Source organism: Pseudogymnoascus destructans (assembly GCF_001641265.1).
Source record: "Pseudogymnoascus destructans isolate 20631-21 unplaced genomic scaffold scaffold_11, whole genome shotgun sequence".
NCBI lineage: Eukaryota > Fungi > Ascomycota > Leotiomycetes > Thelebolales > Thelebolaceae > Pseudogymnoascus > Pseudogymnoascus destructans.
Window position 1 is genome coordinate 931,459 of NW_020167530.1, and position 22,047 is coordinate 953,505.

The 22,047-nt window shown below is 53.6% G+C and overlaps 6 protein-coding genes across 6 annotated transcripts; 3 read left to right on the top strand and 3 right to left on the bottom strand.

Annotated features, from left to right (window-relative positions):
* Positions 1 to 1,127: 1,127 nt before the first annotated feature.
* Positions 1,128 to 1,925, top strand: VC83_05122 (uncharacterized protein). Its single transcript, XM_024468747.1, has one exon. The coding sequence runs from the start codon at positions 1,220 to 1,222 to the stop codon at positions 1,652 to 1,654; it is 435 nt and encodes a 144-aa protein (XP_024324022.1). The 5' UTR covers positions 1,128 to 1,219; the 3' UTR covers positions 1,655 to 1,925.
* Positions 1,920 to 5,038, top strand: VC83_05123 (uncharacterized protein). The gene is made up of 4 exons (XM_024468748.1): positions 1,920 to 2,033; positions 2,097 to 3,469; positions 3,519 to 4,223; positions 4,306 to 5,038. The coding sequence occupies exons 2-4, from the start codon at positions 2,517 to 2,519 to the stop codon at positions 4,973 to 4,975; spliced, it is 2,328 nt and encodes a 775-aa protein (XP_024324021.1). The 5' UTR covers positions 1,920 to 2,033; positions 2,097 to 2,516; the 3' UTR covers positions 4,976 to 5,038.
* A 3,252-nt stretch (positions 5,039 to 8,290) lies between these two features.
* On the bottom strand, positions 8,291 to 10,288 carry VC83_05124 (uncharacterized protein). Its single transcript, XM_024468749.1, has 3 exons — positions 9,983 to 10,288; positions 8,577 to 9,827; positions 8,291 to 8,517 (listed from the first exon to the last, which is right to left on the bottom strand). Exons 2-3 carry the CDS (start codon positions 9,798 to 9,800, stop codon positions 8,479 to 8,481), a joined length of 1,263 nt encoding a protein of 420 aa, XP_024324016.1. The 5' UTR covers positions 9,801 to 9,827; positions 9,983 to 10,288; the 3' UTR covers positions 8,291 to 8,478.
* A 2,140-nt stretch (positions 10,289 to 12,428) lies between these two features.
* On the bottom strand, positions 12,429 to 15,091 carry VC83_05125 (uncharacterized protein). The gene is made up of 3 exons (XM_024468750.1): positions 14,957 to 15,091; positions 13,633 to 14,863; positions 12,429 to 13,569 (listed from the first exon to the last, which is right to left on the bottom strand). Exons 2-3 carry the CDS (start codon positions 14,657 to 14,659, stop codon positions 13,151 to 13,153), a joined length of 1,446 nt encoding a protein of 481 aa, XP_024324015.1. The 5' UTR covers positions 14,660 to 14,863; positions 14,957 to 15,091; the 3' UTR covers positions 12,429 to 13,150.
* A 2,737-nt stretch (positions 15,092 to 17,828) lies between these two features.
* On the top strand, positions 17,829 to 18,893 carry VC83_05126 (uncharacterized protein; the record flags this gene model as incomplete). Its single annotated transcript, XM_024468751.1, has 1 exon — positions 17,829 to 18,893. Exon 1 carries the CDS (start codon positions 17,901 to 17,903, stop codon positions 18,891 to 18,893), a length of 993 nt encoding a protein of 330 aa, XP_024324018.1. The 5' UTR covers positions 17,829 to 17,900.
* A 635-nt stretch (positions 18,894 to 19,528) lies between these two features.
* VC83_05127 (uncharacterized protein) lies at positions 19,529 to 20,232 on the bottom strand (the record flags this gene model as incomplete). The annotated part of the gene is made up of 2 exons (XM_024468752.1): positions 19,529 to 20,079; positions 20,148 to 20,232. 2 exons carry the CDS (start codon positions 20,230 to 20,232, stop codon positions 19,529 to 19,531), a joined length of 636 nt encoding a protein of 211 aa, XP_024324017.1.
* Positions 20,233 to 22,047: the final 1,815 nt, after the last annotated feature.

Sequence of the window (22,047 nt, forward strand, 5' to 3'; positions counted from 1 at the left end):
ACGCCAACGCCAACCCCAAACACCACTTCAAGCCACAATCTACACCCATATCTCTACAACCCCTTCCCCACGGCCCTTCTCCCAACAACCCACCCTCACCTCCCCCCATCCGTCTCAACCCTCGTCTCCTCATCCGTCCAATCATCCCTATACCCCGCATCATCATTATCCCACAAACTAATATCATCCTCATCGAACCCCACCGGATCCGCCAGACCAACCCTCTCCTCCTCATCCCCCTCCCACGCCCCCCCCCCCCCAATCGCCTGCGCCTCCAGCTCCCGCGCCCTAGCCATCGTCCGTCTATAAATCACAAACCCCAGCACCGCGCCCAGGATCCCAAAAACAGCCATCGAGACATAATTCACAATCTTAGTCGTACGATCCATCTCGCTCCCCGCCTCGGCAATAGCAGCCAGCCGACTCCCCGCAAAAACATGAATAAGCAGCTTCGGCGTCGCCATCGCGGTCGCGGCTGTGAAAGCGAGCGGGTGCACAGTGGGCAGCGTGGACATGGCGCCGTTGGAGATGCTGTAGGGGAGCGGGCAGAAGCGGATCATCACGAGGACTTTGATGCCGTCGTGCTTTAAGATGGATGCGAAGGCTTCGAAGCGCTTATCCTCCCCGACGAGACGGTGCACGTATTTTGAGAGAATGGTGCGGCTGGCGAGGAAGGAGCAGTAGGATCCGATTACGTTGGCGCTGGCGCAGATAAACCACCCTTTCATGCCGTAGACGAAGCCGGCGATGGTGAGGGCGGTGGTGTAGCCGATGACGGGCGGGAAAGCAGTGATGAAGATGAGGGCGAAGCTGATGAGCCATCCGCCGGAGAGGGCGCGCCATTTCACGGCGACAGGGGCCAAGGCGGCGAAGAGGGACTCGGAGTAGACGATGAAGAGGATGCCGATGGTGGTGAAGAAGATGTAGGCGCCGACGAAGAGGATGCGTTGGGTTAGGGTTGCGGAGGCCCAGAGCGCCAGGGCTTTGTCTTGTAGGATCTTGGCTTTGAGGAGGTAGGAGGTGGTGGTGGAGGTGGAGGGGGTGGAGAGGGAGGGGCGCCGGCGGTGGGAGGCGCTGGAGCGGAGGCGGCGGGAGAAGGAGGGGCGGGGGGAGACGAGGGGAGAGGCCGGGGGAGAGGGGGATAAGGGGGTGAGGGGGAGGGGAGGAGGTGTTGCGAGGCGGTTGTGTCGTGGGTTGACATGGTTGAGGTGCGCGCCGGATGGGCCGGGGAAGGCGGGTTGGTGGTGGAGTGGTGGAGGGTGTCCTTGTATGTGTTGTCGCTGGTATTACAAGATCATTGAAGAAGCCGTCGCGCTTATATCCTTTCGTCTCGATGCGATTCCCAGCGTTCGTCGCGCTCGGAAATAACGTGGGGGTTGGGTTTTCGACAATTGTCGAGGACAACGACGAGGACGGGGCGAGAGCGAAAAAGGTCGATGCGCGTAGGCGGCTAAGAGAAAGGGGATTCCTGAGGGACCATGAAGGCCTGATTAGGGATGCATGTCTTAGAGAGGCGTCGGTTGATTGGCGTTCCCTGTGTGATCGTGTTCACTTCCACTTTCGAGCTGATGGAGGAGGGAGGGAGTGGATTGGTGGTGAGGCTGGTGAGGCTGGTGAGGCTGGTGAGGCTCGTGAGGCTCGTGAGGCTGACTGACATGAGACGTCATGGATGTCTTTGCGTCAAATGTCAAATGCTTGGGGAGGACGACATCCCGTGTTCCGTTCGTGGGGACTCTCGGCCGGCGTGCTTCTTTTTCTATTCATATCACTTATCGCCCTGCGCCCTGCGTACAGTATTTGTAGTATGGTATCCCTCTTCGGCAATTACGAGTCGAGTCCCTCTACTACTGTGCCGTAAAGGACATGTATCACATATTCCAGGCCTTTCCCCAGACCCGCTGTCATCTAACAACTAATAATGCCTCTGTTGAAACTATACTCGTTTGTTCTAATTGTCCTCTTGATCCCCATCTGTCCATCGTACCACAGTAAACAAACACATAGGTGGGGTTTTTGGGGTGCAGGTACAGATGGTGAGAGAGTACCTGGTGTCTGCGGCTAAAATGGCCCTACGGAGATGTACTAATTGTGGTGAGCTGAGCCCATCACATCTGAGATCACCGCCATCCCCCCAGCATTGTCCGCGCATTGTCCGCGCTACCCCCTCCGACTTCCCGCAGACCTTCTATCTATCTATATCGCCTACCAACAGTCCATGTCGACAATGTGACGAGATATCCGGCGTCTTCACTATAGTGTCACTGCTGCAAGCCGTCGCGTCACGGAGCAGTCATCACAGGCCTATTATCTTTTGTACTTGGCTCCTTCTCCGGGCAACGATCGTCATCACTTCCAACATCCTCCACGCAGCTACCCACCTGGGCATCGTGAACCTCCTACCTTGGTTGGCACCACCTCTTCTCACAACTTGACTCTCACCCAGAGGCCGTTGACGGCCCTGTTAATACTCACAGCCTCCTCGTTTTAATACCCAGCTTCAAGACCGGCCCGGCACCATGGTGTCCGAAGAGGCCTACGAACTCTGCCTCCCCATCCTCCGGGACTCAACCATCGAAGATGAAGACAAGACAGATAAGCTCGAGGAGCTTCTAAAGAAAGAGACGAGCCTCACTGGCAGCAGCCTAGAAAATGCGATCCTAGATATCCTTTGGCGCCACCGCGAGAGCTCAACAAATACAAACTCCCCTCCTTTAATGCGCCATACAGTCCTGAGACGAGCATCACCCGCCTCATGGCAAATACCCCGGCCAAATGGACCCTCCGCGAACTCGTCGCCCCGTTTAGGGGTCAGCCCCCTGGTGCCCCCGGGATTCGTGCCTTCGTCGTACCGAAACAAGCCATCGAGCATCAACTCGCCCTTTACCTCCCCTCGCCCATCGCCAAGGCTAAACTTCTCCAGCCCTGCGATACCTCATAGTCCTAGCCTCAATGCATACGAATTCCCAACAGATACGGGCCCGACACAAGATATATATGGTGACCTTGGGAGCGATAATGTCGATTGGATTGTCAACGACGATGCTGCTGCTGCTGCCGCATCCTCAAATGCAAGTGGCGGCCATAGCGGACTCAATGCTGCTGCTGCTGAGTTTGTACAGCCGCCCCAGCAGACAGATATGAGCCCTATGGATATGCTTCGCTCAGTTCTTGGCCCAACCAAGTCAGACGAAGAGCTCAAAGTAGCGTTAGCAATTCATGGCTACGATCTCAGCGCAGCGATCGCCGCTCTTATGGAAGGGCAGCCTACCGATAGCGTGAACCAGCAGAACCATGCGAATGAAATTAAAGCCATATTGATTGGCAAATCTATGACACCAGACCTCGCGAGACCGCTCACTCCTGCAGGACAGCAGCGAAACGGTGTCGTTTGTAGGTTCTGGCTTTCGACTGGGTCGTGCCTCCGTGCGGATTGCCGGTTTAGTCACGACCTGAGCAACCATATCTGCAAGTAAGTTAGCCCTTATACCATCCTGGTTTTAATACTGACACCCCTGAAGATACTGGGTGATGGGCAATTGCCTCGCCGGCGACACATGCATATTTTCCCATGACCCATCCCATTTCATGAACCGCCTAGCCCTCGACGGCAGCTGCACGCCACCGCTGCAAAATGCGCAGCCAAATATACAATTTCAGGACCCTAATAGCTTCCCATCGCTCCAGCCTCCAACGCCAGATCAGTGGGGAAACTCTTATCAAACCGCAGCTTTTTTTAACTACTCAAATATGGGCTTCACGCCCCCCACTGGTTTCAAGGCCCTCCAGGGCTACGCAAGCGACGGCTCGAATAACAACAGATCGAGACCAACAAGCCGCGCCAGAGACACCCCCGCAGCACCAGCTCTAGACGACAACGAAGCCTTCCCCTCCCTCGGCGCAGTCTCCACACGAGGAGGCAAAAAGCACCACGGCAAGCGCAGCAACCACGCCAAAGAGCCACCCGTCCCCAGCTCCCTCGCTGAAGTCGTCAAGATGTCACCCTCGCCCGGCCCCGGCGCCCTGCGCCAGGAAATCAAGAAGCTCGGCCGCAACGGCAGCTCCTCCAGCATGCGCAACGGCGAGAACACCGCCGCGGCCCAGGCGATCCCGAGTCCGCAGCACGTTCCATGGCTCGAGACGGGCGAGAAGGCGAATAAGGCGTACCTCAAGGCCAGGTCGGATGCTATTAAGCACGGTGGCTTGAGGAATAAGTTTTTGCAGAGGTAAGCCCCCTCCCACCCCTGTCCCAAAAATACAAAATATCCTGTGAGGAAATGAAGGCAGTTTTACTAACACCCCCCACAGTGCCGCACAAGCATGGAACCGCAACGACGCCCGCGCCGCCAAAGCCCTCAGCCTGCGCGGCCAATCCGAAAACGACCTCATGCGCAAAGCGCACCGCGAAGCAGCTCGCGAGCTCTACGAATCCCGCAACAAGCCCTCCGCCACCTCCACCTCCACCGCAGAAGTCTACGTCGATCTGCACGGCCTGCACCCCGAAGAAGCCGTCGATTACCTGGAGAAGGTCCTCGTTGAGCACGCCGCGAGCGCGAGGCCCGTGTATGCGATTACGGGGACGGGACACCATAGCAAGAATGGGAAGGATAAGGTTGGGAAGGCCATCAGGGGGTTCCTGGGGGAGTGGAGGTATGCGTATAGAGAGTTTTCGGTGCCGGGGGATCGGAATAATGTTGGGGGGATTTTGGGGATTGATGCGAGGAGTTTTGAGAGGAGGGAGGGTGCTGCTGGTGTTGGGGGTGTTGGGGGTGTTGGGGGGAGTGGTGGGAGTGGTGGGGCGGAGGCAGCGGCTGGGAAGGAGAATGCGAATGCGAATGGGAATGTGGAGAAGGACGTGCGGAAGGTGCAGCAGAAACCGGAGGATCTGTTGGCGCAGGGGCATGAGATTGGGGATGGGAAGGTGAGGATGCTGGTTAGGGAGCCGCCGAAGGGACCGGCTGCGAGTAGGGCCCGATAACGGGGTCCGGTGATTATGGTGGGTGAAGGAAGAAGAATTAAATCAGTTAAAACTTATGCGTCTGTGAGGGAGTGTGTGGCTATGCTGGATGTGACGTATTTCGTGTTTGGTGTTGTGGATGGGCGTGCAAGCCGAGAAAGTTCTTTGCTGTGGTATGTGGTACTATACGGATTTTCTCCGGGAATTATAACTTACATACTTGCTGATCAACTACACGAGCAGATTTACAGCATCTAATAAGTAGATCTGCAACGCAAACCTCGAGCTGCTGTGGTAAGGCGTAACCTCCTCGTCAACTTCGCACACAAGAGGGGATGATCCAAAATCAGAGTGCAAAAAACACCGATATGGCAGAATCCCATGCATCATGGCATATAAAGCTGCCGCCCACCCAATCGTCCTTCCACTACCAGTCATGACCAGGGTTACGACGACACGCAGAAACGATACATGCGAATAAGCTAGACCAACAAGCTCGGTAACAGGTATATATCATGTACGCTATAGCTGTGAAGGAAAGGTTAGTTGGTGTTCTTGTTACTGTTACTCTTGTTGCTGTCGACACTCCTCTTACTGTCGATGCCCCTTTTGCTGTCGATAGCCCCTCACCACCATCGCCTTTTCACCACCACCCCAACTGAAGAACGAGTCTGGGTCTTTGGTGCCTTCGAAAGGGTGGTTCCGAACTAACGGCGGAATTCCACCTGTCGCTGCCCTGGTAAAAGTCTTGACCCTGTATCTGCAGGACCCTTCTTCGGACTCTTGCGACATATATGCTTGCCTCTCCCCCCCGCATAGTGGACTGGCTGTTCTAGATGTTGCGGAAGTACGTGTGTGGGATACCAGTAGATGACATCGGTGTGTGCGTGAGTGGGATTGAGCTTACGCATGTCAAGAGATGAAAGAACGCCACAGATCAAGTTTATGCGTTGCGGGCGAGGAGAGCTTCTATTTTAGTGGGGGGTGGCAGGAGGGATGGGGAAATAGAAGTAGGGGTAGTAACCGTAGAACTCTTTTACTTCTCCCAGCACGATGCCTATCAGCCCTTTGTGTTTGTGGTATTATAAGTGATAGTGTAGTTATAACAACTCCTCCCCATAATATCGCCTCAATTACTAAGTCCATCTACTACCCGGATCTCACAGAGGCGGGGGGCATAATTATTTACCTCGCACGTCTGTACGATGTTCTGGCCACACATCCTCGCCACACATCCTCAAAACACCACCGCGTGGTATATCCAGGCAGTTGGGGATGCCAACCACGGGTTTAATCAGTGTGTGCACGACCGGGGCAGCGTACGTTCCTCTCTCCTTTTTTCTGCCTGTATTTATGCTGGTGGGATGCAGGTGCAGTGGCGGGGTGGGTTTGACGGCACAAAGGGGGCGACAGGGGAATGGGTGACAGCAACAGGACCGACAACAGCAGAATAACAGCGACAAGAACATCCTCACCCCTCCCCAGCCCACTATCCCAGTACGAATCATGACCACCCCGTCCATATACGGAGTAGGCGTCGAAGTTCGTCACACAAATTCATTTTGAGAATAGTACGAGTCTGGTATGATGGACAGTGGTAGTAAATAGAAAGCCTTGTGGATTCATAATGAACCCACCTACCCGCCCACGCCCCTTCCTCAGGAAGTAAACGACGACGAGTATGCGGGAAAACTACCTTACTATAGTATACCAATATACCTATATCCCACAATTGAAGTTACTATAGAGCCAGCAGTTGTTGTGCTGTCATCTTGTTTGCTGTTGAAGAACGCCCGCACTGCCAGCAGGTTAGAGATCCGTAGTCGAGATGCATGTATATAGCCGACTTGCTGGCGAAGATATCACATCCCTGCCATCAAAGTCATAACCCAGCTCAGATCAATCAAGCTTTATGTGAGCCGCAGCGAGGGGGTGCTAGTGGATGTGTGTGAGTGAGCAGGGATGGGGGGAGAGGGAGGGGAGACGGATGGTAAAATGGGTGACAGCAATAGGGGGTGATAGCAAGAGTGACGACAGCAATAGTAGTAACGACAGCAGCAGGAGTGAGCGACAGCAAGAGCACAAACAGCAACAGGATCACCATTAACAATCCCGCACCACCCACCCCCGCCATCCAAACCTAAATCGTAACCCCCCCCCTACCCCCCGATTCCCGCGTCCCATAATCACCATCAATGGTCTGTGCAGCTAGCAAAGCCAACAAGAGAATGAAGTCGCCGTTATGTAACCACGCCGTCTCTGAGGTATAAAAAATGGCGAGAGAGCCGAGGAACGAACAGGAAAGACAGGCGTCGGGGGGGGTTTCTTATTCAACTCAGCCCAAGATAAGCTCCCCGTGCACGCAGAATGGGTTCGATGGGTGTGAAATAACTTGTGCAAGAGCGATAAAAAGACGAATTTGAACGCGTGTCAGAGTGGTTACGCATCCGACACTTGATCTACTACACACCAACCTTAGCTCGGGGGTTGGTGGTGGAAGGGGTGATGGCGTGGGAGAGATGGGACTACGGGACGAGGGGTAGGAATAGGAGAGATGTGGATAGGAGGGGTAGGAAGAGGAGCAACAAGAACAGGACCGACGATAACAACAGGACCGACAGCAACAGGAGTAACGACAGCAACAGCTCACAACAGCAACAACCTCCCCCACTCGCACAGCACGCACCCCTCCCGCCGTCCTAGAAAAAATCACAGCCACCTCAACTAAGCGCAGAAGCCAGCAGCTAATGAAAAATGAATTATCAGCTTTTCGATCGAGACGCAGGAAATGGAAAGTCGGTGTCCGGGCGAGGATTATAGACTGTGTGCCCCTTGTCGTCAGTATCAGCGCTCGTGGAAGGGGGGGTACGCATCAAGGAGTTAGTAGAAATCTGGTTCTGGGGATGTGGAGATTTGTGCACTGAGGGAATGGCGGCGGGCTTGGGTATGGGTAGTAAGGGGATGAGGGGGATGTTGGGTATGGAGGACTGGATGGATGGGCGATTATCATGGATGGAGGTGGGAGGGGAAGGGGGGGGAAGGGAGGGGAGGGGAAGGGAGGGGAAGGGAGGGGAGGAGAAGAGGAGTAGATATAGTAATAGTCACAGTAACTATTCAACTACATCACTTCTCCCAGCACGTTGTCTATGAGCACGCAGAAACCACAGCCATCGCATCACCCCTCAACGCACCACGCATCTTTAAAACGCCAGACAATGCCACGTCGATGATCTACATCACACTTCTCATCAGTTCAAGCAAACAGCAACACGCAACAGCAAAAAAGCAAACAGCAAAAAACAAGAAGCATTAAATTAGAGTCGAATTGCAGTGTAGTGTGTTTTAGAAAGAATCATCATTTCATGTAACTGCTATAAACTAGTTTGTGTGTTGCAGGGACATCTTATTATGTACGTGCGTGTTCAGGAATGTCTCGACAAATAAGCAGACTTGGGATGGCTGTACTGGAAATCGAACTGGTAGCGCGATGGTAGAAGTGTTGGTACAAGAAGCTAGAGAGGAATCTAGTAGATCTTGTAGATGGCAGTGCCGGTGACGAGGACCTGAGCTGTGTTAGGGGGCTATTTTGTGGAGTGATATGAAGAAGGGGAATAAGACTTACAGTGCAACCACTTGGGTCAACCACACCATTGTTATAGAACTGGCCATCAATGTACGCGCACTTCCCACTAACATCACCCACAATCTCCAAGTTGAAGTTGAGCTTTCCATCCGGGTTGGTAGGCTTGTTGGCAAAGATGGAGATGTAAGTCTGACCAGTCGGTCCCTTTCCGACACCAAGGTTGACCGGGGCCCAGTTACCCATGTTAGAACCCGCCTCGTTCCAGCGGCACGCATCCTCAACTGGGGATCCAGCGGGGTTGATGTAGTACTGCGCGGAGGTAGCGGCGTTGCCCCATCTGTAGTACTTGTTGGCGTCGGGGCAGGTGAGCTCATACTCCTGGCCCGGCAGAGTGTTAAGTGGGACGGTCTCAGACTCGGTGCCGGGGTAATCGGTACGGCAGATGGGCACGTTGCGGCCGATGGTGTTCTTGACCTTGACCTCGCCGGTTCCCTTCATGCAGAGAGTCTTCGCGAGAGTGGGGTTGGTGAGCTCGAGCTTGCCCTGCGCGTTACAGTAGAGACCGCCGATGGACTGGCCGGTTCCGCCCTGGGAAGAGGGCCACTGGGACTTCTGGTAGCCGGGTGGGCAGGCGTACGAGCAGAAGGAGTTCTTGCTGCAGTTGTCTCCAGCAATGCCGGTGTTGATCAGGTGGATCGCGGCGTCGCCGGGGGTGAAGCTGGGGGTCATCTGGAGACCGATCCAGCCGCCGAGCTTGAGCCAGCTGGCCCCGATAGCGCCGTACTCGGAGGGGAAATGGCCGCAGTCGATGGTTCCGCTGGGGAAGTCGGCATCAATACCGGTGGCACCGGAACCACCTCCCGAAGAAGGAGCCGGGGTCGACACGGGAGGGGCGGCGCTCGTGGTCGGTGGGGGAGGCGGTGGCGTCGCGGTGGTTGATGGAGCCACTGGGGTGGTGGGCTTCTTCTGCTCCAAGAACTCACCGGCAGCGGCGACGGCGGCCTTGGTTGCAACAGGAGCAGCAGAGGTCGTGTCGTCGATGAGGATGTAGATTCCGTCCTTGACACCCTGCTCGACCTTCGCGGCGTTGAGCTCCTTGCCGTTCATCTCGTACTTGGTCACGACGGCGTCCTCAATGACGGTCTTGTCGGCGCGCTTGGCGACAGCGGAGCCGTGGGCGTGGGGAGCATGGCGATGCACGTGGCGGTGGGAAGCCGCGGCCACGGCCGAGGCGCCAACAAGGGCGATGGTGATGAGCTTCATTGTGAAGGGTTCGTGTAGTTCTTTGGTCTGGACGCGAAGAAGGAGTTGTCAGTTTCTGGTTGTATGGAGGCGCTTTGTTCGCAATTGAGAATGTTTGCGCGTTGGAAAACAATCCAGCGCGATTGATGCATGGAGTTGAATCATATTCATCTGTAGAAGGAAAGGAGAGAAGGTCTACTCACATTGGGTTGATGGGATTGATAACGGACAGGTTGTTGACAGGCGGCTGGTGTTGTTGATCTCAGGATTCAAAGGTGAAGTTGACGACGACGAAAGGTTGAAGGTGAAAAGAATTTCCTGATCAAAGGGTGTAATAGAGTGTATTCACCGACAGCGACCTTCCAAAGGAGTGTGATAGAGAGTCAAGACTCTCAGTTGGGTGGAAATAGAATGGTGAGGTGAGGAAGTTGGTAGAGATTGTGGAGAGGACAAGAATGAAATGACTTGGTTAGGAAGAAGAGGGGGACCGCAGATTGAGGGAACAGAAAAGGAACGTGAGGGGAGGATGAAGGGGGAGGGGGGTGGATGGAGTAGAAAGTACTTGTACTTGTTTACTATGGAAAGGACCGGGACTGGTGTTTATGGGAGAGGTAGTGTTGTTTGGGGGCGGGGGGGGGGGGTGAATCGTAAAATGAGAAAAAGCGGGAGTAAATACGTGTAAATTGGCGTTACCATCAGGGGGTGTGCGGCTAACGCTCCGGGTAGACGGTGGTGTCTGTCCCTGTCCAAATCTGTAGGTTAGTACTCCGTAAGTTAGTGAAGTTAGTAAGTTAGTACCCCGTAAGTTAGTGAAGTTAGTAAGTTAGTACTCCGTAAGTTAGCGAAGTTAGTAAGTTAGTACTCCGTAAGTGAGCGCGTGCTAAAAGGTCCGAAGGGGAGGCAAGCGAGCGGAAAGCTAGTCTCGAATAAGGAATAGGGGAGTACGTACTACGCGTTAGCGAGATTTGAAGCGACCCACAGCCAGAGAACCACAGCACCCATCAGGGCGGCGTTTTCAGGTCCTGCGACACGCTGATTGGCTGGTCGGGGGTATGCACCACTCGCGATGGGAGGAGCATCGGGAAAGCAATCGAAGCAATCACCCCCCTTGAAATCCAATATGTATGTACTCGTAAGATACGGTAAGTTACTATATATCCCCCCCTATCTGGCGTTATTACGCGTCCAAGATATCTGTCTCACCCCAAAACCACCACCGTGACCCGTGTTTCCCACCCCCCACCATCCCTTTGCCGAGGTGAGACAACAACACCAGCGCCGAACAGTAAAACAGGATTGCAGACTCACGAGGATACAGGTCAGGGGGAACGCTAGGATAAACTCAAGATGAATTGCCAAGGCTCGCTTAAACGGCACCTACCACCCACAACCCCTCCCCTCCCCTCACCAAGCAGCATGAAAATATAAAATTCCGAGTCTACACCTAGGCAATGCTTCAGTCTAACAACAACAGAAATTGCGGGATGTATGTATGTTCCTCGGGCACCACGACAAGTCTGTCAAACATGCGGAGTCTGGGGAGTTCGGACGGGCGCCGAGATGGGAAGGGTAAGGATATGAAGGTGTTGGTACGGAGGGTGGTGGTGGAGAGAATTTTGAACGGTGAGAAGTGGAAGAGGTGAGAGGGAGCATGACGACGAGAAGAAGGCGTAACGAGAGCATCATCGCGGGTCTAAATACACCATATCGAGAACCTGATGAAGGCGTGAGAGCCTTGCATGGTCGCGGGGTTGAAAAATCTAGCCGCCGAGTCTATGAATGCTTTGCCGCCGATCTCTGTAAGTCTTATCATATGAAAAGGTGTATTCTCACGCCACCCTTATCGAGACAGATATCCCATGGGGCGAACATGCCAGGGTGGAGTAGTGAGTGAATGAAAACGAAGGAACAACTTCTAATTCTATCGTCCATCATATTCCCTTTCCCCCCTCTCCCCTCTTCCCCCCTCTCCCCTCTTCCCCCCTCTCCTCTCCCCTCTTCCCCCCTCTCCACTCTTCCCACTTTTCCCCAAGACAAAATATGTAAGTAAACCTTGATTCCAGGCTCACCAGCTGTTCTGAGCTCCCCCTCCCCTTCCCCTCGCTGAGCAGCACGAAATATGAAACCCCTTCTTCAATCCAACAATAATACAAACTGTGCGATTCAGGTCCCTTGGGCACGAATGTCAAGCATCTGCTGTAGTTTGCCCCTCGGCTCCTTGCTGCTCAAGGCTAGCAATATTGTATGTGTTGGTATACCGGCGTCCTTGATGGCATTGGGATCTAGTAATCCAGGCTCAGCATTGTCGTTGAGATTTGGTGCTGTCTCGCCACCAGCACGCGACAGTCTCAACGGCAACAGAAGGTGACAAACTCGAAGAGCTCGCAGAGACTCGGTTGTTTGAGACGCTTGGCCCCCGTTAGGCGAAAGAGTAAATCGTGTTTCTACACCCCGAGAAGGCTCACTCACTCGTTCATATGCAAAGGTGCGTCACCGTGTGGACGCGGTGAGAATGGGGAGGTGAGAGCAGTGCGACGGCATGAACTGGTATCGTAACAAGAAAGGGTGGTGAGAACATCACCGCGACGCAAGAAACCCAACCCACCTTTCTACACCCCGAAGTACCCCCCTCCCTCCCTCACTCACCCACTCATTCATTCATATGCAAAAATGCACTCTCGCCACATGTAGGGTGGCCAAATTCACAACTGATGGAAATAAAGATCAATTTCTCGTTCTATCATCTATCATATATCCACCTCTTCCCTCTTCCCGGTCTCCCCAAGACACCACACAGCCCTGCCCGGCCCCTTTCGGCACGGCACGGCACGGAGCGGAGCGAAAGTCCTGATCTGTTCCCCTCCCCCTATTCAACTTTAGCCCTCTATCTCTCCTATCTCCTCATCCACCCCTCGTTTGCACCGCTCATTCGCAGAAAGGAGCATTAAACAGAAATCAGACATCTTGTGTTTCTCTCGCTGTCCAAAAAAAGTTTGCACAGAAAAGAAACTGACAAGCAGAAGACCAAAAGAAACAATCCAAATCTCAGGGACAAACAAGCAAAAAAACGATTTAGAAGAAGGCAAAAAAATACCAGTCGAAAAATCAGAAAGATTCTTTAGCAGTTTCTGTAATTAAGCGATATGCTCCCATAAACTCCCGAAATCTTTCTTTTCATCATCAGCCGTCTTGTCTGTATAACAAAAAAAAAACTGCGAAAATAAGCCCCATATAAAAAGCTCAGATCCCGTCTTCATCATCACTGCGTGCGTCCCCTCCTCCCTCTTCCTTTCTTCTCTTCGCCTTCATTCTCCACCTCGCACACACATTATTCAACCTCCCCTCACCACCCCCAATTCGCCTTAGCAACCTTAAGCCTTAGCAACCTTCGCCGGCGGCACCCCCAACCCATTCCTATTCCTAAAAAACAGCACCCCCTCCGCCTCCCCCCCCTTCCCAAGCGTCTCCTGATTCGGCTCAACCCACTGACACCACCTCGCGCTCTTCCAAATGCTCTTCAAGAACCCCAAGCTCCCACCCTCCACATCCGCGCGGTAGTGTCGGCCCATAACAGGCTTGATGGCTTCAGAGGCCAGGTCGGCGTTGTAGAAGGGGATGGTGCAGACGTAGTGGTGCAGGACGTGGGTCTCGATGATGCCGTGGAAGAGGTGGCGCCCGATGAAGCCGAAGTCGCGGTCGATGGTGGCGGCGGCGCCGCGGACGTAGTTCCAGGAGCTGGGTTGGTAGTGGGGGAGGGAGGGGTCGGTGTGTTGGAGGTAGGTGATGGCAACTGGACGAGAATGTTAGTTTTTAATTGGTATTTTGGGAGGGTTCGTTCATGGGGAAGACATACCAAGCCAGTGGTTAACCCAGAGATACGGGATGAAGTACCAAACAAACATATTCGCCGCTCCAAACGTCTTCGACACCCAGGCAAGAGCAGCGATGGTGAGTCCAACACCAATATCGCTCAGGGCAATGAGTTTCGCGTCCTTAGCCTCGTAGAGCGGGCTAGCGGGGTTGAAATGGTTGACTCCAGTCGTATACCCATTCTTCTTCCCCTTCCCGCGTCCCTCCTTCTGGTTCTCGTGGTGATCGTGTCCAGTAACGTTAGCAAAGAGGTACAACCACCACCCCGCCAACTGCTGCCCAACCAAGTGCAACAGAGTGGCGATGGGAGTCTCCTCAGTCAACTCATCAAGCTCATGCACAAACTTCGCAATGCGGTTCGCGTACACCTCACGCGACTTGGGGACGAACACCATGTCCTTCTCCATGTTCCCGGTAGCCTTGTGGTGCTTCCCGTGCGAGATCTTCCAGGAGAAATAGGGGACCAGGAGTGCAGAGTGGCAGAACCACCCTACGGTATCATTAACGACCTTCGAAGGCGAGAAAGCCTGGTGTCCGCATTCGTGGGCCAGCACCCACAGTCCCGTCCCGAAGAGACCTTGGATCGCAGTGTAGACCGCCCAGAGCGCAGCACGGGCAGGGGTAAATGGGACGTTGTCAGGCGTCACAAAAGTGTGGAAGAGGTAGAATGTCGTGGCGAGACAGGCGATGTCGCGGGCGACGTAGTATAATCCCAGGGCGGTATTGCGCTTAAAGCACTCCTTGGGAATCGCGCGGATGATATCGCCCATCGCGTAGTTGGGGAGCTGGAACTCGTTGCCGTAGGTGTCGATCAGCTTTGTTGAGGACTTGGCGGCGACATCGTTGTCGACGGACGACATGGAGGAGAGGGAGGAGGAGGAGGGGGAGGCGCGCGGGCTGTCGGTGGGAGACACGTCCGCGGTGGAGGGGGAGGAGTCGGCTGCTGCTGCGGCGGCGGCGGCGGTGCGGCGGAGGCCGTCGCGGCGGGGGATGGCTGTTGAGGAGGCCATGGTGAGGGAGTATGTGTGAGTCTCGGGGTGGCTTGAAAAGGCTGGAGAGGAGGTGAAGGGGCTTGCGGGTGATGTTTTTATAAGTCGGGTGCTCCCTGCGGGTCGGAGGGCGTGGAGGCGTTTGTTGGGGAAATTTTGGTCCGATTCTCGTCTGGTCTTCTGGGTCCGAGGCTTCTAACTCAGGAACCCGGGGCTGTGGATTGGCTAGCGGGAGTCGTTAGCGGTAGATCTAATCGAATGGCCAATCTCGAGATTGAATCAATTGACTCGCCAGGGGCAAAGCAGGTTCGAACTTACAATTTCACCCAGAAAACTGTTCACAGACGGTGAAGAAGAAGAAGGAGAGGTTCTGTGACAGGGGGGAGATGGGGTTGAAGGTGCGTTCTTCAAAATGAGAAAAAGCTCAGGCGGGTGTTTGGGTGTGGGGGAGATTTATTGGCTGATGTGTGTACCACCATACCCCCCTCCCTTTTTGGCTTGGCACAACCTTGCAGTTACAGTTTCTGGAAGTAGAGTTACTCGACTCGTAGCACGCTATCTTTTCTCTACACTTATCCATCCCACGCTATTTCCACCACGCAACGAACAAGAAAAAGTCGTCTGTTCACCGCTACTCCGTAACAAAACATTTTCCATAGATGTAGATAGTAATTTATATTGTAAACCTATACAATTCATTTAATGGAGGGGACTCCTATATCAAATGCCCGTGAGTGGCTTGTAGGCTACGGATGAGCCTTAAACGGCGTGCTCGGGACCTACCACCTAAGGGTGGTAGGAATAAGGTGCTCTCTACTACACAGTTAGAAGCCCTTAAGAAATGGATCCTTAAGCAGTATTACCTAGGCTTAGAGCTACTAGAAATATGATATTTTCTCTAGTCTGCCAGCTCTAGAGCCTACACCTACAGCCTCCGCCATCACCAAGCTGGCTTACTAAATATATTAAGAATGGGCTTCAAGACTACCACTTTATTACTATGAAGCCTATTGCTATAGCGTACGAAAGCTCAAGATGAGCTTACTATTACACGTTGGTTTAAAGAGTACCTTGAGTTTGTACTTGAACGCCATGTAGAGCCAGAGTCAATTTGGAATATGGATGAAGCAGGCTTTAGGATTGGAATTCTAGGAGGTGCGAGAGTTATGGTACCACAAATAGCAAAGGAGCTCTATACTCCAAGTCCTGAAAACCAGACGCCTATACTATCCTACTGTAGAGGCTGTGTCTGCAGTAGGAAAAGTCATACCACTAGTACTTGTCATTCCGGGCAAAATACATATGGATTCGTGGTACCACGGAGCTAGTACTACTCTCTGACTCGGGATTTTTACACAGCCAGCTTGCTCTTTGGTAGCTAGAGCACTTTGCACAGCATACAGCCTCTTAGAATGGTAGCCTAAGGGTCTATTACTCGACTCTCATGTGAGCCATACAAGCCATGACTTCATCATTGGAGCAGAAGAACACAACATCATTATATACACCTTTCCCAGCCATCTCACACATATTTTACAGCCATTGGACGTGGGAGTGCTCCAGCCTTATAAGCACTGGCATAGAGTAGCTGTGCTCGCAGCCATACGAGACATGGACATTACCTACGACCTACAATCCTTCATGGGAGATCTCACCCAAATCCAGAAGCAGACTTTCAAGGAGTCTACAATAGTCTCAGCTTTCCAGAAAGCTGGAATCTGGCTAATAAGCTGCCTAACGACGATCTAGTACACAAGTGCATATCATCAGCTTCGAACTTGACGGCCCCTCCTGCACGCCATTCTAGGTACATAAACTCGGTGTCTACCCATTTTTGATTTGCCCAGTTGCAAAGGGCTGAGTGAGGGTGGCGAAACTGGGGCTGGAAGAGGAGAGGAATGGCTCACAGGACCAGCTGAGAAGTAACACCAGCCTATCTCCTTCCTAACTCTCTCCCACCGAGACCACCTTACTTCTCAACTTTCGAGACTTCCTCGTCCACGAACCCATCCGCTTCGGGCTGGGATCTCAGCACATGGCATGCATGAATCGCTCGCATGAACAGCAAGGCTGGGTCGAAGAGAGCTGACGCGTCACACCGACGAATAAAAGAACCGTCTGCAATAATACAAGTGCAGACAAAGTGGCACACATCCCTTCAGATACTGTATATGGAGTATACATCCGATACTTTCACATAGAGTACTCGCCGTACTAACCACGCGGCAGCCTGATTCGCGGATCGAAGACGGAATTGTGTGGCCCGTTTTTGATTGACATGTGCAACAGGAGCTATGCATCACTAACTACTAGCACTACTAACACTACTAACACTACTAGCACTACTAGCACTACTAACACTACTAACACTACTAGCACTATGCTAACAACTGACCCGATCTACTCTCCATTGCACCTGCCGTATCACTCTCGTGATATGAAAGAGTGATCAAAAACCCACCTCGGTTCATTCCCCCAACCCCCAACCCCAACCCCCAACCCCCAACCCCCAACCCCCAACCCCCACCACTCACCACCAGACTCACCAAGAGGGCGCTGGTCCACTAGCGTCCCCAACCTTAAAATTGTTGAGGACCGATGCAATTGGAGGCTGGCGGGTACAAGGGGGCATAAAAGTGGGAAAGAGGTCTAAGCGAGGGAGGGGAGTTTCACGTGCGGATGGGACCGAGATGGTTGTTAGGGAGGGAAGGTCAGGTGACTGGGGTGATGGGAGCCAATGGGATGGTAGGTTGGGGGTGGTCGCACGTGATTACAATATTTTGGATCATGTGATTAGGTTGATGAGAGCCAATTAACATGCAAGGAATCATTCGCCATCCACTACCAAAAAAAACCAGCATTTTAGTGCCGGAGCACGGCAAAACCCCTCTTCGGCACAACGGCCACTGTCCACGCTACCCCACACAAAACCACTCCAATCCCGGACTCAAGCCGATGTGAGCATTTCGCCCTTTTCGCCCTTTTCGCCCTCTAGAACGGGCTGCGTGCCGCGGAGATGTTATATCCACGGTTTCTGTCAGGCTGAGTGAGCACCGAGGGCCATACTTACTTACGGTAGGTCACTCTGTCTATTTCTGTCTGTTCCAAGACAACTACTGGGGTTGTTATATTCAGACATACCCGTCCGTTCTTTTCTTCCTTGGGTCTTCTATTCCGCGTTCCTTTTCTTTCTTTTTATACAAACCCGTCACCCGTCGCGATTGAGAAATACTAGGCCGCAGATGTCATCAGAGCCCTCACCATGCTCCCCTCGAGCATGTCGCCCCCACCGTCCACGGCCTCAGCCGCTAGCCCAACGGCCTCAAAAACCACTCTCCAACCCCCCCCACCCACACCCTCGCTCTCACCATCACCATCACCAGCACCCACACCCGCACCCCTCCCACGTAGACCCTTCGACATAGACCACCACCTGAACCCCTTCATCCCCCCCCCTCGCCTACACCTCCTCCCCGGCCCCCTCGCCCACCTCCTCGGCCACCGCCCGCACCCGCATCCCCTCCCCCCAACGCTCCTCACAACGCTCCTCGCCCTCCTAGGGACCTTCACCGGCCTCGCCCTCGCCACTTTACTCTTCCACCACCTTCCCTCCCTCTCCCCGGCGACAGACACAAACCCACTCATCATCGCCTCCCTCGGCGCCACAGCCATTTTGCTGTACTCCACGCCCGCCTCCCCGTTAGCTCAACCGCGGCCGTTGTTGCTAGGGCAAACGATATCAGCTACAGTCGGTATCCTAATCGCGCTCGCCTTCCGCTCTCTCGGGCCGGAGGAGTTTGAGAGGTTGAGATGGCTAGCCGGTGCCCTGGCTGTGGCGGTTGCGGCGGCGGTGATGGCCATTACGAAGACGGTGCACCCCCCGGCTGGCGCGACGGCGTTGTTGGCGGTTACCTCAGACGAGATTGTGGAGCTGGGATGGGGGTTGTTGGCACTGATTGAGGTGGGGTGTGCGGCGATGTTGGTTGTGGCGCTTGTGTGGGGGAATGTGCACGGGGGGAGGAGGTATCCGGTGTTTTGGTGGACGGAGATGGAGTTGGGGAAGGGAGGGGTGGAGGAGGCGGGGTTGGAGGTGGAAAAGGAGATGGAAGAGGGGAGGGGGGAGAGGGTGGTTGTGTTGCCGCAGGGGTTTGTGTTGAGTGAGGGGGAGAGGGAGGTGCTGGAACGGATTGCGGAGAGGGTTGCTGCTGCCGCCGCGGCGAAGGGGGGGGCGCCGGAGGTGAAGGTGGTGTCGTGATGGTAGGGGTTGTGAGAGAACACTTGGATGAGAAACTGACTATAGACGAGCACGGTCGGAAAGGCCGTGTGTGGTAGACGGACCTACACGGATTGGATAGATCTGAGGAGATTATATACGGCATGCCTAGACCACGAACTAGACAAGATGGAGGTTTATACGGCATCGATATACGACAGACCAGACCCGATGAAGGATTTACGTCGCATGGCTAGACGGCAGACATGGCGGAAATATACATGGGCGGGCAGTATGCCCGGAATGGGGTGCTAGACAGGACGACGATACACGACATTTACAGAGTCGAAACCTTACGAAATTTGAGCATTGAAAGCGGGCAGGGAAAAATGGTAGTATATGGACGAGGCGTTTTGGGAATTTTAATTATTGCTTTAACATAGGCATACATACATAATACACGGCACAGAGAAGGAAAAGAGACACCTCGCTCAAAATTGCAGCGTTGGGCACATGAAGCAGCGCTCAGAGAAGCGGTAATTAGATCAATAAACAAAACATCTATCAAAACCACGCCCATGCCATGCACCACCGGACCCCTATCCTCCTCCCCCTTCTCCATACACATACACAAACACAACCCCAGCATCCCACCCTCGTACACTCTCCGCAAACAACTACTGCTTCTTCTTCTGGCCTCCCTTCCCCTTCCCCTCTTTTTTCTCCATCGCCTCAAACTGCGCCCTCTCCTCCCTCTCCCGTCTCTCCGCATACCACTGCCCCGCCTGCAGCACCAACACACCCACCAACACCAGCGCCAAGATCGTATTACTCGCCGCAAGCACCTTCAAACTATCCTCCCGTCCAATCACCTCCTCCCCATCCGCGACTTGGACGACTTCATCCCACTCCCCCCTCGTCACCACCCTCAACCCCTTAATAATATTCGTGATGTAAACGATAACCCCGACGACGTATAAGACCAAACTGGCACCATCGAACAGCAAATTCGCCTCCGACGGCTTGAACAGCTTTAAGAGGAACCCGGCGAATCCGATGGCGATGAGGAAATGCAGGATCCGTGGGATCAAAGGCGGGGAGGCGTGAAGGAATTGGAGATGGGTTTCGAGGTCGGAGAGGAAGGTGGGGGGGATGGGGGAGGAGGTCCAGAGGAGGGGGTAGTCGTAGGGGAAGGAGGAGAAGAGCATCCCGAGAAAGAAGGATGTTGCTGTTGAGGGGGAGAAGTTAGCGGGTGGGTTTCGTTTGAGGGGGAGGGGAGGGAGGAGAAGGACGTACGCGCAACGATCATGTATGTCGCGAATGACCCCGAGCTAGGCGCCCGATTGGGGTCATCGAACGTTTTGAGGCCGAGGAAACTCATCGTGCCGTCTTGCTGGTTGCTCTTGCTATCTTCCTTGCTCTTTCTTATTCAATGCCCAATAATCCCGCAACTGTGTCGTTCCTTTCGAGCCCGTAACTTAAATGCCTCAATCAACCAGCGACTCCGTTATTCAATCCGCGCGACAGCAGTTTACTGAAATACGCTGAGATTGAGAATCGGAGATGAGATGTGTCGAGATTGCGAGGGACGTGAGGTGGACTGGAGCTGATGTTGCTTGCGCGCGTGGCCGCCCGCAACAGAAATGTCGCGAGCGATTGGATGGGGAAGCTACGGCTGGGCTCGGTTCGGGAACTGATTAGGCAGGCGGGCGGGATGGGTGCGGGCGACGTAACTTAATCGTCGGAACCGACCTTACAATAGAGTAGGTTCCGACGATTAGGGGCGGTGATTATTTTTGGGGGGGGGGGTTCAGTATGTACTGTATAGGATTAGGGTTTTGGAGAGGAGTTGATTGGGGAGGGGAGATAATTACCTTACCGGCGCGCCACATAAATTTGGAGTGGTCCCAGGACGGTCCGGGGACTCTGAAAGGCGCTCGGACCACCCGTAATGTGGATGGAGCCAGGAGCGGTCCTGGAACGGCGGCCGAAGTAAGACCAATTGGTAAAAAGACCGTTCCTACGGTCGGAATGGAGGGTTGAAAAAGACGCCAAGAAGACAGCTCACGAGGCAAAAGACCGGCAATCAAGATGAGACTCTTATTATTACTACATACAGATATCTACCACCCCCTCACCCCCCATTCTGCCCCCGCCCCTTGCCAATGTCGTAATTCCCCGTTTGACCAGCGGCAACGGACGACTCCAGACCCCCCGCCCCCTTCACATCCCGAATTACCCCAGGCCAAGTTGTATTCCAAGCTCTTTCAAGACCTTCGCTAGGTCTTATCATCTAGTGTATCCTTTGGTGTGTTCCGCCGGCCTTTGTGCGTCGAGGATTCCAAGTTTCGTTCGAGATATTCAGTGTGTAAAGCTTCGTAAGAGCGTCGAGAAGCTCAGGGTCCGCCCGGCAGTAAGAACATTGAGATTCCTGTGGGCAATCATGGCGCCAGATAGTTAGCAGTTGTAAACAAGAGAGGGGCGGGGAGGAGCAAGGGACAAACCGTGCAGAGCTGCGAAAAGCCAGCTCTGTTGAGCATTGTTGGTTGATCAACGGAAGTAAAGAAAAGGAGAAAAGACAAGATAAAGCAGACTTACCTGAACGTGGGCTATCAAGTCTGCTACAGCGAACTTGATCGAAGGCTGTTTGATTCGCATCAAAAGGAAAATGAGGAAAACAGAGAGTGTTGGCAAGAGCGAGAAAAGACAGCACAAAAGCAAGCTTGAAACAGTTAAATAAGACAGAGGAAAAATAGGAGTAATACTTGGCCAATAGCTTCAACTCACCTGTGTGTTTGATCTGCCGTAGATGGCCACGACTAGGGACACTGAATTCAGAATAACGAAGCACTAAAAAGTAAACAAATAGAATTGCGCAAAACAGGGAAAACATACCGGTGATAGCATCAAATCCAACGGGCCAGCTATGACTGAGCTATGACAGCTGCTAAAACAGGTCCACAAGGCGACCACAGCAAAAGCCCAAAATCAGGGCTAAAAACACCCCTCAGAAATGCTAGAGCCGTTTTTTCGAAAATCCAAAGGCCCCCACTTTGAACCCTCAAAACCTCATATAAACGCGAAAACTGAAGGAGTCGCCAACTACTGCAGTAGACAACGCCAGCAAGGGTGTGCATTTAGCTGCTTTAGGGAGACCCCCAAATCCAATTGGGATCCGAAGAGAATGGTCCTGGAT